The 17865-nt window shown below is 37.7% G+C and overlaps 1 protein-coding gene across 1 annotated transcript in view; it reads right to left on the reverse strand.

Moving 5' to 3' along the window:
- The window catches only part of LOC149596160 (uncharacterized), a 144673-nt gene extending 131961 nt beyond the window's left edge, over positions 1-12712 (reverse strand). Inside the window, exons 1-3 of the mRNA XM_089861322.1 lie at positions 12110-12712; positions 7575-7745; positions 4754-5026 (exon numbers count right to left, since the gene is read on the reverse strand). Of these exons, the coding sequence (XP_089717448.1) occupies positions 4754-5026; positions 7575-7745; positions 12110-12205 (540 nt within the window). The 5' untranslated portion in view covers positions 12206-12712. The remainder of the gene's footprint in view (positions 1-4753; positions 5027-7574; positions 7746-12109) is intronic.
- Between the last annotated feature and the right edge of the window lie 5153 nt (positions 12713-17865).

A 17865-nucleotide genomic window follows, 5' to 3' on the forward strand; every position in this document is an offset into this window, starting at 1 on the left:
TATTAAATAAAACTGTTTTACAAAATTTCAGGAGTCTTGGGTCCATTATTTATTTGGATTTTTTTCACGGATTTTAACAAGCTTGGGAACTGCGTAAGGGTTAATTTAAAATGATTTGAGGTCTGAACTTCACTTATTCCAAACAAAGCTGATAGAGCGGTGAATGAAATCAAATGCCAAGTTTTAGTTTCATGAGTGTCAAAAATACCCTATCTCGAGACTCTTGGCCCTCTCTACCTTATTTGCCCATGAAAAAGGGGTATGAATTTACTGTTAATATTTTTAATGATCGCATCAAATAGACCAGTACTTTGTAATCCTGTTAATGAAATTATAGAGGTGGCATTCAATATTCCATTAGAAGCATTAACATAACATGTATGATTTTCCAAGGTGTTGACCATAATGCATTTACAGGGTTGCCACGGAATATTCAAAACCAAATTCCCTGACTTTTCCAGGTTTTTCTGACCTTTTAGGCCGAAAGTGTAAATGTTTACAGCACGTTTTAAGTGCTTATAATTAAATAAAGTCTCTACATTTAAGTTTTCCAATGTATTTTTCACACCAAAACGATTAAGAAACATTTTTCACCAAATGATTAAGAAACATTTTAACTATAAATAACAGTCTGGTAGATTTCTTTAGAGAGCATTAACTTTACAACTTTTTAGGATTGCTCTAGAGTTTTTTGTGTTAAGAGAAGATGAGAAACTTTCATTACTCTGTCAATAAAGACTTATCCCCAGAAATTTTACCTACTAAAATAAAACTCCCTGACTTTTCCCTGACCTTTTTGGCCCATTTTCAAATTCCCTGACTTTTCCAGGTTTTCCAGGTTCTCCCTGACCCGTGGCAACCCTGATTTATCATTGGGGTTTGGAGTGGTGCATTTGTCGGTCTTAGTTTCCTCGGTAGTTTGTTGAACAGCATCAATCCCCAATCTTTCAGCTAGAATTTCTGCGTCTGCTGGCCCAGTTATTTCAGCTGTTTCACTTGCATGCAAAGTTGGAGATTGTGAGAGCTGATTCCTTTTTTTCAGTCTTTCCAATCTCCCATTAGCCTTGAACTTTTGTTGATCATGTTTCCTTAACGGAAGTTTTTTGGAAGGAACAGCCAAGGGTCTAAGTCTGGGAAGGTAACTTAACTTATCTACAATAATAACTCTTATTATAATTGGTTTTAAATTAATATTATACGCTTAAAACATAACTGAATGTTCATATTTCGGTTGAAGGCGGTAATCCTCTAATTTAAAATGAAGGGAGCAGACAACCATGGACTTGGTGTGTGGTTTACCCATTTTTAAAGCTATATCCCATTGTTTCAACAATTTAACGTCGCGTGGAAATTGGTGAAAGCGGACACCACTCATTCTGGCATTATTTTTACACCCATACACGCTGCAGTATTTAACCATTGTTTATTTACGTTTAAATAAACAGCAAAACTGACAAAAACTTCTTCTTTGTAGAGTTTAGTTTTGATCCTAAGTTATTATTTGAAGCCGTTATTATGCGTGACCACCTCTTTAACGTTGGCCAAGTTACTTAGAGATATATTTGTTTTCAATTGGCCATTGAATAATTTTTGGGTAGGGAACCCACATGTTTTTTGTGTTTAGAGGAGGGACCTCTAGTATATTTTAAACCTTGGTGTATTAGGTTATGATTTGAATATATATAGTCCGCGTGTAAACCGACTATTTCTTTTGTGTTAGAGGAGGGACCTCTATTGTAGTTTAAGCCTTGGAGTATTAGGTTAACTCTTATGATTTGGATATATAGTCCGCGTGTATACCTGACTGTATTTAGCTAGCTTTGTCACATTTTTGTAAAATTTTTGTGTTTTATTTTTATTTTTATTTATAGTAATTATTAATGTCCTTTGTCCAAATGACAACATTAATATTAATTTTTTTTCTCATTGACGAAAATTGAGTTTTTTTTTGTTTCATTATGCCCAGCGCTGATGTTTATCTGTTTTAGTATTTTTGGCCCCAGTTTTGCCGTTGTGTTTTGTTTTGTTTTGCTGTAACAAAATCTTGTTTTGCATATTCTTTTTTTTTGTTCTGAGTTATGTTTTTCTGTATAGTTCTCGAACGAGGACGTTCGAAATTAAGTGGGGAAGAGTGTAACAGAATTTTATAGACTATCCCTTTGAAATAGCACTCCCCCTTTATTTTTCTAACCTGGCTGGTGGTTTTATAAATTTTACCCATGACGTCAATGATGACGTCAGCGAAAAACCCGAAGACCATCAGCATCAACATCGTGAAGATGGACCCACGAGTGGTCCACGTGTTTGTGCGCGAAAATAATAACGCGCTCGCGCTATAAAAAGGGTCCCCGACCTTTGTTTAACGCTCTCTCTGACTTTCACCTTGGTCCTGCTTGGTCGGACTCTGTCGCTGCAGCCCTCGGGCGTGGACCCTTCGGGGACACGCCGCGGTTTTATCGTAAAGTCTCCGGACTTAAACTTAATCAACGCGCCGGTACATGGACGATCTACTTTTCGCGCCGGACGCTTTTGTGCGGGTCATCATCAAACTCGTAATTATAAACTGAACTATATTTTTATTTAATTAAACCCAGCCAGGGTTACGAACTATTTTTATTTTAAATCATTAAAACTATTATTATTTTTATTATTTCAATGACGACAGTTTCATTATTATTAAAAGCATTAAGCTTTATTATTATTTATTATTTCTATTAATGAATATCCCCTAGACATTAATACGAACAACTTTAATAAAAGTTTAATTTCTAAAGTTCATAATTATTTAATATATCTATGATCATTCTTATTATATATAAAAACTGTCTCATAATCATGATTCCAAACGACAGTCCAGATACAATGTTCTACTCCCCAAGAAAGCTTTGAGGCCTAGGAATTGTATGTGCTTCATTGGAGGCCTATCTACAACATTACAGCATTGCTTTGAAGCTGAGTAATATTGATGATCCAGCCCTCTCGGCATGTCGAAACTTCGAAGCTGAACGTCTGGAATGTTTGGATAAGTTATGCCTCCAATTGGGACCAACAGATACAGCGACCTCGTCACAAAAACTGAGAGACGCATTACGGATGGTCAAATCTACCAAGAAAAGTTCTTGGAGTCGCGCAATTCGCCGATTACCCCCAAATTAACGCATAGATGACCACGGGAAAGGGTATCTCTTCATCGCAATGGACTTCGGCCATTAAGATGAGCTCTAATTTCTGCGCCACTCTTGGTACCAAGGGTCGTTCCATGTCGGTATCTCAACTGCATGAAGAAAGAAACACTTTGTCACGTGCTGCAAGACTGCCCCCATTCTATTGAGTTAGTCATCGCTAGGCACAATCGGGTTGTCAATTCAATAGAGCATAGCTGTATATCCTTCGGACATGAAGTTTGTAAGGAAGTTCATTGTACGGATGAAAATGGGAGCAATAAACGGGCAGACTTAGTGATTATTGATAGGGGGTTCAAATTCCATAGAACCGATGCCTCAAAACCAAATTCTAGAGACCCTCATGGATATATTATCAACCCCCACGGTACGATTCGAGCAACACTTGGATCAGGCACACCGTGTCAACATGGAAAAAAAGATAGGGACCGTCCATAAACTACGTCACACTCTTATGGGGGAGGGGGTTTGTAAGTTTGTGACGGTCCGTGACGAGGGGGGAGGGAGGGGTCCTTCGATGCGTGACGTCACATTTAAAATTAATTTTATTACGAAGTCAGTAAGAGGTCGATTGACCCTTTTGTTATAGAAGAAAAAACACAACGTTTCAAAGTCCACCGTGAGAACGACCTCTACAATAATTTAACAAAATCTTTATTCCATCATCGCTTAAATAGTAGAAACTGTAAGCTATGATCACATACTTACTCGTACGTTTAGCCAATTTAAACAGTGCATTTAAGATAAAGAGACCCGTTCACGGCAGAACTAGCTACACGTACGCGTAAGGACTGCTAAATGTAGTGTCAGCTTAAACTCTCAAATGTCACTGTTAATTCGCCTCTAGCACAAGCAAGGATGAATCGGATTCTCCATCCGATTTAAATGGTAGAATCTCTTTTTAAATTAATCAAATTAAATTGTTAAATTAAGACAAATCATAGTCTGTTGGTGGTGGTGGTGGGGGGGGGGGGGTTAAAGAAATGTGACGTGGTTTTTAGGGGAGGGGTCTTAGAAAATGTGACCAAGCGTGATCTGGGGGGACGGGGGGTCAGAAAATGCCATTTTTTGCGTGACGTAGTTTATGGACGGTCCCATACAATGCACGCGTATTTCCGCGATAAGTGCCCTGACGTGATAGAGTGGGAAACTATAGGCCTATACGTTGGATCGCGCGGAACGATATCAAAATGTTTGGTTGAGTTCGTGTGAAAATTTAATCTGCAAAGGACATTAATTAACGAAGTAGCCACATCAGTTGTGCGTGTCTCTGTAAACATACTGATTTTTCACCTATTCGCTTCGAATACTAATTAAGTCACTATTTTATATATATATACATTATGCATCTATTTTAAATTTTACACTTATTTTAAATTATAGCTTAACCATTTTAAAAATATAATGACAACAATTGTTTTCAATTAACTGATCGGTAAACTGTGCAAAAGCAACCCATGTAATTGAAAGCATTGGCAGTTCTACTTCAAAAATAAAAGTAGTTAATCAAATCAAATCTCTCTCTCTCCCTCTCTCCCCCTCTCATCAGCATTGGAGGTAATGACACTTACTCGTAAAATGGCGAAATGTGGTGGGACTATCGTAGGAAGAATTCCTTGGAAATGGAAACAAGTAGGAGGTACTTGAAATACTTCCGATATTGCAGAGATAGTTGAACTACCGTTAATTGGTGGGGTTTTATTGAATGGGATAACAACTGATATTTCCAAGAAAGATGATCTACAGTTATTAGGTCCGGCCACAACTTCTGCCGGCGCTTCGTCTTCACGAATTAATTGGTAAAGAGTGCGGGCGTCGTAGTCGATAAAAGAACCACCCGGGCTCTGAAATAGATGAAAAGTAAGATACTAGATGTTAATAATTATATCAAATATTTTTAATAATGAATTTTTCCCCAATCTTTTCAAGAAAGATGTAATAAATAGCTCCATTCTCATGGAAAGTGCTAAGATTACGTCTCGTGTTTTTACCTATCCGAGTGACGAAGACGTCTGGATGTGTCTATGTGTGGTTTTCTGTCTGTCACAGCGTTCGCAGTTGGTAGATCGGAGCAAACGTGTTCGCGATTTCCGGACCGCGTTCGGAGTTCACAGAAGTTCCGAAAATTGTAGTAAATTACGATATCTAGCTCAATTAAGCGCCACTCATTAACTAGCCATTATACATTCAACTGGAGTCTGCCCATTCAACCGAATACCATTGGAACGAATCCCATTCGTCCGAAAATTTCTAGCCAGTATTTAAAAATCTAGCCCAATGGCGGTTTTCTATAAAAAAGGGAATTTTTTCCCATTCAATCGAATCCCATCGAATCCCATTGTAACGAATTCCCTTCAACAGAAAGTATATTTGTTTTATAAATCATTTAACAATGTTACGCCTTTTCCAAAATATTGATGTTTAGCTTCATTGACTTCTCAAATAATATGCCTTTTCCAAAACATTACTGTTATGTTAGGTTAGGTTAGGTTAAGTTGGGTTAAGTTGGGTTAGGTTAGGTTAAGTTGGGTTAAGTTGGGTTAAGTTGGGTTAGGTTAGGTTAGGTTAAGTTGGGTTAGGTTAAGTTGGGTTAGGTTAAGTTGGGTTAGGTTAAGTTGGGTTAGGTTAAGTTGGGTAAGGTTAGGTTAAGTTGGGTTAGGTTAAGTTGGGTTAGGTTAGGTTAAGTTGGGTTAGGTTAAGTTGGGTTAGGTTAGGTTAAGTTGGGTTAGGTTAAGTTGGGTTAGGTTAGGTTAAGTTGGGTTAGGTTAAGTTGGGTTAGGTTAAGTTGGGTTAGGTTAAGTTGGGTTAGGTTAGGTTAAGTTGGGTTAGGTTAAGTTGGGTTAGGTTAAGTTGGGTTAGGTTAGGTTTGGTTTGGTTAGGTTAGGTTAGGTTAGGTTAGGTTAGGTTAGGTTTGGTTTGGTTTGGTTTTGTTTGGTTAGGTTTGGTTAGGTTGGATAACCGATTTTCCATAATATTTTCATTGAGGTCTTTGCATAATAAAAGCGGGCCTTTTCCAACAAATTATTTTTAAAAAGATTCTGGAGCTATTAATGCTGCATTTATTAAGTTCCTTGAACAATAAATAAATGCCTTTTCCAAAATATTGATTGTTTTACGGGTCATTTCAGGTTGGCTTTGATTCGGCTCGGTTACAATAGAGGCATCCTTTTAAACTTGGGATTTGACCATCACAGTATAATTATTTATATAGGAAAGTGTATTGATAGACGCAAGCTTAAGGAGAACGGTATTTTCTTTAAACCAAAAGAGGTGTTTTTTAATTCAGTTGTAAAATACGGCGTTAAAAATATTTCTTTTAATAGCAATGAAAATTTTAAGATAATAAACCCGCACATTTTGGCTATATTCGGTCCAACGGGATTCGGTTCAATGGGACATTCGGTCTAATGGGATACGGCCCAATGGGCCAGGAGCCATTCAACTGCCAATTCTTCTTCAACACCCAAACTATATATAGCCTCCTTCCAACAACACCACGAACTAGTCTTTCATGTATACCACATAGACACCAATCGGTAACATTGGCTTCTACTCCATCATCGTCGTAACTTTCTAGTAGATTTTTACGTCCCATTTTCAGACTCAAAGGCCTTCCAAAAGCAGGATCGAGTATTTATCGAGCTTAGGTTTAAGACTCGAAACTTTTTCGAGTCCCAGAAAATCTCTTATATCGAGTCGGGTACTACCATTACGGGTTACAGCAGAAGTCCATTAAATTAGCCTAGGAAGTAACCAAAGCGGGGTTTAGGACTCCCCTCTTGTTTAGCAATAGTGAAGAAGGGCGACACATTCGCCACCTCGCGATAAGATTTCTCAGACCTCCGGTTTCGGTGCGAGTCGTGCGCCCAAAGTTAACCTATTGGGAGAGAAACAGCTATTGGCTGAACATGAACTCTGAATCTCTAAAGGGACTAGAAAACTCCCGCCTCCCACTGTACAAACCGAGTTCTCTCTAGCATAGCGTCAGGGGAATTGATGGGGGCTGTGAAATTGGGAACAGTCAAAGCCATTCGATCTTCTGTGATTCTTCATTCTATATAAAGCAATCATGCTATAGAGAGGAATGTACCCGGTTTCCCGGTCCCTTTAGAGATGCAACGTTCATGGGCTGAAGAAGTCACGCCCGGCTCACGTGAAGAAATATTTCCAAGAGAGGAGCTCGAGATTTCATACAGGCTTATTAAATGGGGAAAAACCAAACCAGAGACGTGCGCTATACCAGCTATTATAATTCTTTATTTCCTAGGCTAATTTAATGGACTTCTGGGTATAGGGAGTAAGGGGATCCTCTAAAGTTCCCTTTAAGACGTGAAATATTAGTGGTAGATTACCAATTTATATTAATATTAAATTAACCAAAAAATGTATTACTTTTGAATGAGGGAAAAATTTGTCATCAGTGACACTTCGTGGTTTTCCCTCAAGTTTCATCACTCGGCCGCTGATATGTGGAGGTATTTTAGCTGTCATTGAAACGTCACTTCGCCAAGATAAATCGCACCACGTTTGTTCTTCGTTATTCCATAGCGCTAAATAAACACCCTGAAATAAAAAAATCAATGTGTTCAACAGAAAATTTTAATTATTTTCGATATATGAAAATAATAGGGGGAAATGAAAGATGAGAATTAAATGTATTTTATACACTGTTAACAAAAATCCATTTATCAGACTAGAATATCACATAAAATTTAATAAGCATTCGTTTTTAAAGAAGGCGTACCGAGTTTTAATACACCTGTAAAATGTTGTTCAAGTAAGCCTCGATTAGTTTAATTAACGCTGAAAAGGTTTAAATATCTCTCATTAGGTTTAAATGAGTCTTGAATAAGTTTAAATGAGTCTCAGTGAGGTTAAATGAGTCGGGGTGAGCTTGTTTAAATGTATTTTCTTTGAGTCTGGGCGAGATTAAATGAGTCTGGGTGAGCTTAAATGACTTGGGGTGAGTTTAAATGACTAGGTGAGTTTCATTGACTCTGGGTGGGATTATATGACTCTTGGTGATATTAACTGACTCTGGGTGAGTTTAACTGACTCTGGGTGAGTTTAACTGACTGGGTGAGTTTAACTGACTCTGGGTGAGTTTAAATAACTCTGGGTAAGTTTAAATGACTCTGGGTGAGTTTAAATGACTCTGAATGAGGTTAAATGAGTCTTGGTGAGGTTAAATGAGTCTCGGTGAGGTTAAATGAGTCTGGGCGAGTTTAAATGAATCTGGGTGAGTTTGAATGCGTCTGGAGTCTGGGTGAGCTTAAATACGTTTGGGTGAGTTTAAAAGAGTGTGGATGTGCATATCTGAGCCAGGGTGAATTTAAATGCGTTTAGTTGAGTTTAAAAAAGTGCGGATGAGCATAACTGATTGTGGGTAAGCTTAAATGAGTCTTAGACTAAATCAGTCTCAGTGAGCTTAATTTTGTGCCGGCATTCAGATTTAATGAATCTGAGTTTTAATCAGTCTCAGTTAGAGATGTGAAATTACCATTATTTTTAAAAATGGTAATTTACCGCAAAAATTACCGATAAAAAATTTGGAATAAGAAAAATTACCGTAATTTATCGTATTTTGTATTTTCACAGGCTTATGTTTGCGGTAATTTAGCGGGTAAATTACCGATTAATATTTTGGGAGAAACAAAATTACCTTAATTAGTGGAATTTTTATTTTCACAGGCTTATTACCGCGGTAATCTACCATTTTAAAACTACGGTAGGATATAAATCGGTAATTTACGCGGTATTTGGTAAATTACGATAAATTACCGACTCGCATATCTAGTCGCAGTGGTTATCTTAATTGAATAACGGTGAGCTTAGACGAGTCTGAAGGAGTGTAACTAAATACATCTATTCAGTATAAAGAATCAAGTTTATAAACGGAACAAATATGGTTCCGTTCGCAATAATTTTCAGTGAGTCTCCATGAGCTACAATGCGTCACCTGGGCCTAATTTCAATTGGTTTTAGCGGTAGTTCATTAAATAAGCCTAGGAAGAAAACAATTACAATAGGTGGTATAGCGTACGTCTCTGCTGGGGTAAGAACTCCTATTAACTTCATGGATGAGGATTTAGTTTTTTCCCGCTTTCCTAAGCCTGCTTGAAATCTCGAGCTCCTCTCTTGGAAATCTTTTTTCACGTGAGCGGGGCGTGACTTCTTCAGCCCATGAACGCTGCATCTCTAAAGGGACCGGAAAACGGGGTAGATTCCTCTCTATAACACGTTTGCTTTATAAAAAAAAGAATCCCTAAAGACCTAATGGCCTTGAGTGTTCCCAAATTCACAGCCCCCATCCCTTCCCCCGATGCTATGCTAGAGAGAACTCGGTTTGTACAGTGGGAGGCGGGCGTTTTCCGGACCCTATAGAGACCCAGAGTTAATTTTCAGCTAATAGCAGTTTCTCTCTTGATATGACAAATTTTGGCGTGAGAGTCGGACCTAAAGCGGATGTCTGAGAAAGATTATCGTGAGGTGGCGAATGTGTCGCCCTTCTTCAGTATTGTTTCACAAGAGAGGGGAGTCCCAAACCCTTCTTCTGGTTACTTCCAAGGATAATTTAATGGACTCCTGGTTTTAGTGAGTAGCAATAAGATTAAATATGTTTGAAACATTTTAGTGAGTCTCGATGAGCTTTAGTCGTTTGCAATATTTACATTGCAGAGCCTTCAATTTCTCAATGAACTTTAGTTCAAACATGAGTTAATAATATGTTAGCTCCCTATAAGTTACTGAGGTAATTCATTTTTATACTCCAGCGTTTTCTCCCGCGCCAACGGCTTCCCAATTATATGCGACGCTCTGCGGCCGCCATGTGAACGAAAATCTTATTTACTCTTCTTTCCGGTTTTTCCCCGGAAGCGCGTGTAGTGGAAGCTAGCCAATGATATTGGAGCTATTTAAGCAGCCGAATATTTCGCTCAGTAGCCTCGGTTAAGAGATCAGTGAATTGGATTTAGCTCAGTTGTATAATTTTCTGGTTTCAAGTCACAGTAACAACTCTTATCTTTAGCATTCTTTATCAATATCGGCAAATTGCATTGAGTTCCTGCATTTTTTGTCTCATTACTGACACAAACGCCATGATTTAATGTTAAATTGTTAAAAAATAAACATTCACGACTAAAATACTCCCTTGGTGAAAAAGCAGCCGACGACTCGAGGTCGAGGAGCCGTACGAGCGGGATTTTTTTTTCGACAAGAGAGAGTGCAATATTCGGATTTTATTCCCGCGCGGGCGAAATGAGAAGAAATCGCTGGATACATTACGCCTATGGAGCCTGAGTAACTTATAGGGAGCTAACATAATATTAACTCATGGTTCAAAGCAATTAACAATCTGACGATGATGAACAACTTTCTCTATTTGACAGGGTTGGCGAAAACCCGGAAAAACTAGTTGTGAGTGCTATACTTAGTTTAGGTGCTATAAACAACGTGAACAAATTTTAAATAGACGGAAAACAGAACTCCGAGGTATAATGGCCTAATTTCTATCGTCTCTGGAAGTCTAGTACACGTAGTTTTGCTCAAAAAGGTATGGATTACAGGGTTCGAATTAAAAAATACCAGCCAAAAGAACCCGTAGGTTTTACTCAACATAAAAACCCACTTAATAAAACCCTGATCACTAAAATCTTCAATTTTGATGATGAATATAGATGCTAGAATAATTTATTTTTAAAGATATTTCTTGACTTCAAAAGTACTATTTAATCGGAGCCTCCGAAATGAACTAGGCCCATGCGTGTCACGAAGCGAGAACTGCGAGAATATTTTTCTAACCAATTTAGTTCGCCGTGGTTTTACGCCTGGGGGCGCTTATATTACCGTAAAATAAACAAAGTTCAACCCCGTGACCCTGTCGACTGCTTAAGTATTTGGGCCGAGGTCGCGGATTGTAATTTTACGTTTATATTACTCTTACTGAATTATTTTAATTGAAATAATTTATTTTGTTGTCATCAATACAATCTAACCGAAAGATTCAATAAAAAGTGAATAGCCCCAAAAACATTTACGTTAATTTTAAGATGAAACCCCCTGTCACAACGGTAATATAAGCGCCATCTCGTACACATATATGGTGAAAATATTTTCCTTAACAAACTGGATATTTCTTCACATAAAATTTGACATGCATGGGCCTAGTTCATTTCGGAGGCTCCGATTTAATAATATTTATTATTTTTTATGAAACATTTTAAGAATTTTTATATCAAGCAGTTACTTTTGAATGACAATTTCTACCATGCACGCAATTTCTAAAGATAAAAACAAAATAAAACCGGGTGGGCTGGGTGTTTTTTTTTTTTAACTTTTTTTTAACCCTGATGGGTTATTAGTGCCAAATTTTGGAAAATGTTTGGAATTTTACAACGTTAATTTAACGATAAATTACCATTGCAAAAAAAGTTATACTAACCCGGGGTTTTTTGAACCCTTGTGGGTTATGAGTGCCAAATTTTGGGAACATATTGGAACTGCGCACAATGGTAATTATGAGGAAAGATTGATATTAATAATAAACGGTACCGGTAGGCTGGGTGTTTTTTTAAAAACGTAGTGTTTAACGGCCAAGTGAAAACCATGCTTTAAAAGATTGTGGAAAGGAAGATATAGCGCTGGTTTCTATGGGAACCATATACATAGGAAAATATACCATAAACTCATGGTTTATATATTTTTGTAGATTATCATTTACAAGGCACGAGCTCGTATATTCTCACTTTTAACAGAAATAATCGATTCATTTAAAAACAAAAAGGGGCTCTACAAGAGATTTCGAAAGTGCTGACCGCCATTCACAGGGTATATTTATAATGGCAACTATTGCCGATGAGGTAACGTGACGTCCTGTTGCTCTATATTCTAACCGCAGTAATTAAAAAAAACAAGTGAAAACTACTTACTAGTATAAGTCCAATAAAAGATATCTCTTCTTTCAGTGTTAACCCAGCTGGTTTTCGTTTCGACATGATTTTGCTCGCAAAGCTGAGAAGCGACATGACTTGGTTTGGTCAGGTAAAGGTTTCGCGCGTTGCTGTGTTGTGTTTCTAGAGCGAGTTCGTTCAATCTACTCTACATTTTGTTTGGCGGCCCATACCCCCAACATTTAAAATCGATTCAAGCATTCTATTCGCTCGTACAAATTTTAAAGGTGCCTTCGCACGAGAGCTTCCATTATCGGATAATGGGGACGATTCTCTAACTTTTTAAGCCGAGTTAAAAAGTACGTGTTAACAGGAGTTCATAATAACCCCCTTTCGGGGGGGGAGTACGAAACTGGCCATAGAGCTAATGGTAAAAATCGCAAACAACAAGATTTTGTCGTTGCACATAGAAAGGACTAGCCTGTTGATGGACATAGAACTTTACAGTTGATTGTAGTGGCATCTATGCTCCTTGGTTTTCGTTCCAAAACCTCCGTTGGCTGGGATCTCCGTCGTTAAGAAAAAAGGCGCCTATGGTGGACGTAGAAACACGATATAATTCTAATATTAAAGATACTTTGAATAAATTTGTCCAAACCGTTTTAATTTAACCACGGAATTCTCACTCACACATATCACAACAAAACATTAATGATGATCGTTTAAATGTTTTGTAGAAAACTAAAAACCATCGAAATACTTCTTTGCCAATGCTTTATTTCCACCGCGCCAACAGACACAGACGCGAGCCATTTTCGCTCCCAAAATCCCAAGATAACAAGACGGCCCAAGGGCTCGTAATAGTAGCCATATCGTACGAGTGAATAGCCCCTCTATACCCTACCCTAATGAGTGGATAACCCCTCTATACCTTACCCTAATGAGTGAATAGCGCTATCTTTTTCAATGCTTAAATGATTTACCGTGCATAAAATCATAGTGAATAGCCCCTCGATTCTCTACTCTAAACTGTGATTAAATTATAACCGTATAAATTTACTTATGCTGTAATTCTAATATTCCGGCGAATCGAAGAACAGATAGTTTTTAGTGATAATCCCCTCGATGAGTTTACAACAGTCCTATGCCGATGCACACTTATCGCATCTTATAAATTTCTAACAAGGACTTATGCCCAGAAACTTTTGAAAGAGAAAGTTTAGTTATAGTGATTACGCATTTTAGTGATAATCCCCTCGAATTACCTTTAGCAATGCTAAAATGATCAAACGCATAACGCTCATTTAACACTATGTTAGCTCTATCTAAACCCACATTTGAATTAACCGCCAAAACGTTCCAGTCAAACATAACATAAATGACGATAGCTACCGAACGAGAACGAAACAAGGAAAATCGTTATCTATTTAATTAGCACATAAATAAAAAGGAAATAAATATAAAAACCCCAAACATACAAATTCATAAGTATCCGATCCCACAGATAAAAATTCAAAAGTATCCGACCCCCACAGATTAAGAGGTAACCCACCCCACATCACCCTGATATTTTAGAGATAAAAATAAATAATAAAAAACTCGGGGTTTCTATCAAGTCTCTATAGCTCAGTGGTAGAATTTCCGTCTACTACGTGAGCGACCCGGGTTCGAATCCCGGCTGCGATCTCAAAAAAAAATTAATTAAAATTAAATTTCTAACCGAGCCCAGTTACCCCTATGGGTGGGTTGTGGTAATATAAAGTTCCTTTTAAGCTAAAATCTGACGATAACGAAGCGACAACCCCGGCCACTACTACTACTACTACGGCTCGGGTCAAACTAAGAGCCTATCGTATACTACGATATGGCTAAAAATTGTGCTAAAGGGGAAGTGTGGAAGTTTATGCGCGTGGGCGCTAAAAATTTGGAGTAACTATTTCTTTGGGAGTGTATTGTGCGGATTGGGTGTATAAATCCGCTGAGATTTACGGCGAAAAATTGTTGTTGCGAGGGGGGGGGGGGTTTATTATGAAACTATTATAATTTATTAGACGCACGATTTTCACTAATATAATAGGCCAATTAAATTTATTGCATTGGTTATTTCCAAGCATTTATTAATTTACTAGTTAGACTTAATAATATTTTTAATGCATTAAATTATTACAAATAGTTTTATCATTGGGAACCATTCTCTAGCTTTTTAAACGAGTTATGGCAAGTGATAACGATCGTCTAAAGGGTTGGTGTCAACCTCACGCGTTCTACAAGAGCTCAATATCTAAATAGGTGATTTGTCTTAGGTGTCATTAAACCTTGAACGAAAAGCGGCGGACGTCTTGCGATTTCCTCTCGTGCTGAGAAAAACAAGGTGGCTAAATTCAAATTTTACCATTTTTAATTTTCACGATAGTGATAACTATGGAAAAGGGTTAAGCTCATCCGTAGACCTATGCTATAAGAATGATTCCGTAGGCCTGTGCACAAAAAGATTCTATAAATCTGGGCACAAAAAGATTTTATTGACCTGTGCACAAACATATTACACAAACCATTGCACAAACATATTACACAAACCATTGCACAAACAGATGTTATAGACTTGTGCACAAACAGATGTTATAGACTTGTGCTTAAACAGGTGTTATAGACTTGTGCTTAAACAGATGTTATAGACTTGTGCACAAACAGATGTTATAGACTTGTGCACAAGCAGATACTATAGACTTTGGCACAAAAGATTCCTTAGACTTTTCCACAAACGATTCCATAGACAACTGTGGAAAAGGGTTAAGCTGGGCGATAAGTTATCGCTTGCTTTTAAACTGAAGACGGAAAATTTTTAAATTGTCCATCTTTTTGTTTTTAAATTAGCACGGGGGGAATTTGCGAGACATCCGCCGTTATTCGTTCAAGGGTCGATGACACCTATGACTATTCACCTATTTAGATATCGTGCACTCATAGACGTCACGAGGTTGACACCAACCCTTTAGACGATCGTTATTACTTGCGACAACTCGTTTAAAGGGAGAGTAAATAGGAAAATCAAGTGATTTTTCATCGATTCTTCTACTAGTTATAAGATCATTCTGCATAGTGATTTTAAAATTCAAAATAGGTTCAGATTTTATGGATAATTGGAAATAAGAAAGTCCGACCAATCGCGCAACGCCCTGGCCCTGCCTTCTTGTTAACAAAATTCTCGTGGCACGCTCAATGCCAAATGAAATTTAGCGCGAGATTTGATAAAATTCGCACGCGCGACGTGATAATCGTGGCGCGAGACATGGTCACATGGAGCGTGCCACGAGAATTTAGTTAATGAAAAGGCAGGGCGTTACACAATTGGTCGGAGGTCCGTATTGAAAATTATCCTTAAAATCTGAACCTAATTTGAATTTTAAAATCACTCGGAGATATTTCCTGGATGTTTCACTATGCAGAAGGATCTTATAATAAGTATAAGAATCGATAAAAAAATCACTTGATTTTCTACTTCACCCTCACTTTAAAAAGTTAAAAAAACTGGCCCCAACGTTTCAGAGCTACAAATATTGAATCTCGAATATTAAAAAGCTAATCTACTCAACTTTGTCAAGGGGCTTTTAAAGGGAGGGTGAAGTGGAAAATCAATAGTTTTTTTATTAATTCCCCTACTAATTATAATACCAATTCTAGAAGGTCGGTGATTTTTCGATAAATTTTCCCATGGGTTTCTTTTGTGCTCCAGCACATTGAATCATTTTAAAATCTGCATTTAAGTTTCGTTTCTTATTACCTTCAAATTGTGAATAAACTATTCAAGGTGTGCCTTTTTAAAGCTTCATCAAAAACAATTAAGTCTAAGTATGTTATTTTAGTTAATTTCTATATTCATAGCGAAACGATTAGAAAATACAGTCTCCGAATGATTTTTAAATACTTTGAGATTTCATACCAATCGCGTAACGCCAGACTCAACTTTGCCCTCAAGAGAACTAGGCAGGGTCGCAAATAGGCGTCCAACGGAAAAAATGGACACTAGTTGTGCGATCTATCGGCTCAATTTATCGGAAAGCGCAACTTCGTGACTCTTTGGGGTTAAATCACGTGGCTCAAAAATCCGGAAAATATAATTCCAACTTCAGCGCATGCGTGAGTGTGACAAGGCCTAAGAACAGCTGAGCCTAAATTTAGCCAGCCAATCCGGTTTCTCCCCTATTTAACCCCCGCTGATACGGGAAGGCTGTTTTTTTAGAAAGACGAAATGGTTTGCGCGTAGAAGCTTGTGACTGCCTAGTCCTCTTACTATACTTGGCCCATATTGTTATAAGAAATAGGGAACGAGTACTAAGTACTAACGAAATCTGTTGAAAAGCTCGGACATAATTCCATAAACACGGTGTTGGTTTAATTTCAAGATGGCAGCGTATTTGAATAAGTTGGGAAACCAAAATGAACCTCTCCTAGTCGAGACGAAATTAAGAGGTTTTTCTTAAATAATTAAATAAATATAATTGATATTAATTATTTTAATTGGCAGTAGTTTACTTTAATTCTAGTTAAATCGTTTTAAGAAACTGTATTCTTAAAATCATTTAAAACATTGCTATTGTTGACGTTTCAATTGAAGCGTATGCCTCTTTAACAATTTTTGGAAATTTAGGGTATATAAGGCGATTGATTCACGGTAAAAGATAAGAAATCCGCAATTGCGTGAACCTTTCGAGGATCCTTACCTGCCATTGGGAGGACCCTAGACGTTTCTCGTAATCCTAGTCGATCGCCACGTACTTCCTTATCCTAACTATGATAATGGAGTAGTAACGATATTGCTTTCTGTGCAAACGTTTGCTCCGGTTTGCCAACTGCGAACGCGGTGACAGACGCAAACACACACACACCAAGACATGCCCAATGTAATACCTCTCCGTGACGTTTTCGTCACTCGGAGAGGTAAAAACCTTACCTTACCCCGCTTCTGCATTTTACTAGTACATTCTCTTATATTTTTTTTAATCGAGACTTTTCTTATAAATTCACAATAAAACTGTTTATGGCCGTTCAGACTTTTAAAAAATTTTAATTGAGAAAACTATGGCAAACTACACGAAATTAGATAATTACAAATATAAGAATAAAAAACAGATCAGTGTTCAGGCGCCTTCATTAGCCAGCCGCCACAAGGTTCCATAAAGAGAGTGAAAAAGCGGGAAAACGCACGCGATGTCGTAAAGGATTTTTGTGGTGCAAATGCGACGCTTGTAACGACATCTATTATGCGCCCTCGTCAATTTACTAAAATTCGGATTCTACCCACGCGTGCTTATTGTTTTACTTAACTATCACACCAAGAGCTAAAATCCATATTCGCTAGCATGGAAGGTTGTATACCTTGTATGACTTGTATAGTCTGTTTCTGCTCAAGTCTATCGCATCTGTTTCTACACAAGTCTATCGCATCTGTTTCTACACAAGTCTATCACATCTGTTTCTACACAAGTCTATTACATCTGTTTCTACACAAGTCTATTACATTTGTTTGTGACAAGTTTATGGTAGCCCTTTTGTGCACATATCTATGACACCTCTTTTTGCACAAGTCTATGACATCTGCCTGTGCACGCTTTTATGACATCTGTTTGTGCACGCTTCCATGACTTGTTTTTGTTCACAGGAATACGGAATCTATTTCTACAAAGTTCTGTGGAATATATTTGTGCAAATGCGTGTGGATTCTTTTTGAGCAGTAGGGCATGGAATGTTTTTGTGCACAGGTCCATGGAATGTATTTGAGCATATGACTCATGTTT

The sequence above is a fragment of the Phalangium opilio genome, unplaced genomic scaffold (genome assembly GCF_054372755.1).
Source record: "Phalangium opilio isolate 3A_F unplaced genomic scaffold, DU_Popi_V2 ptg000390l_1, whole genome shotgun sequence".
NCBI classification, from domain to species: domain Eukaryota; kingdom Metazoa; phylum Arthropoda; class Arachnida; order Opiliones; family Phalangiidae; genus Phalangium; species Phalangium opilio.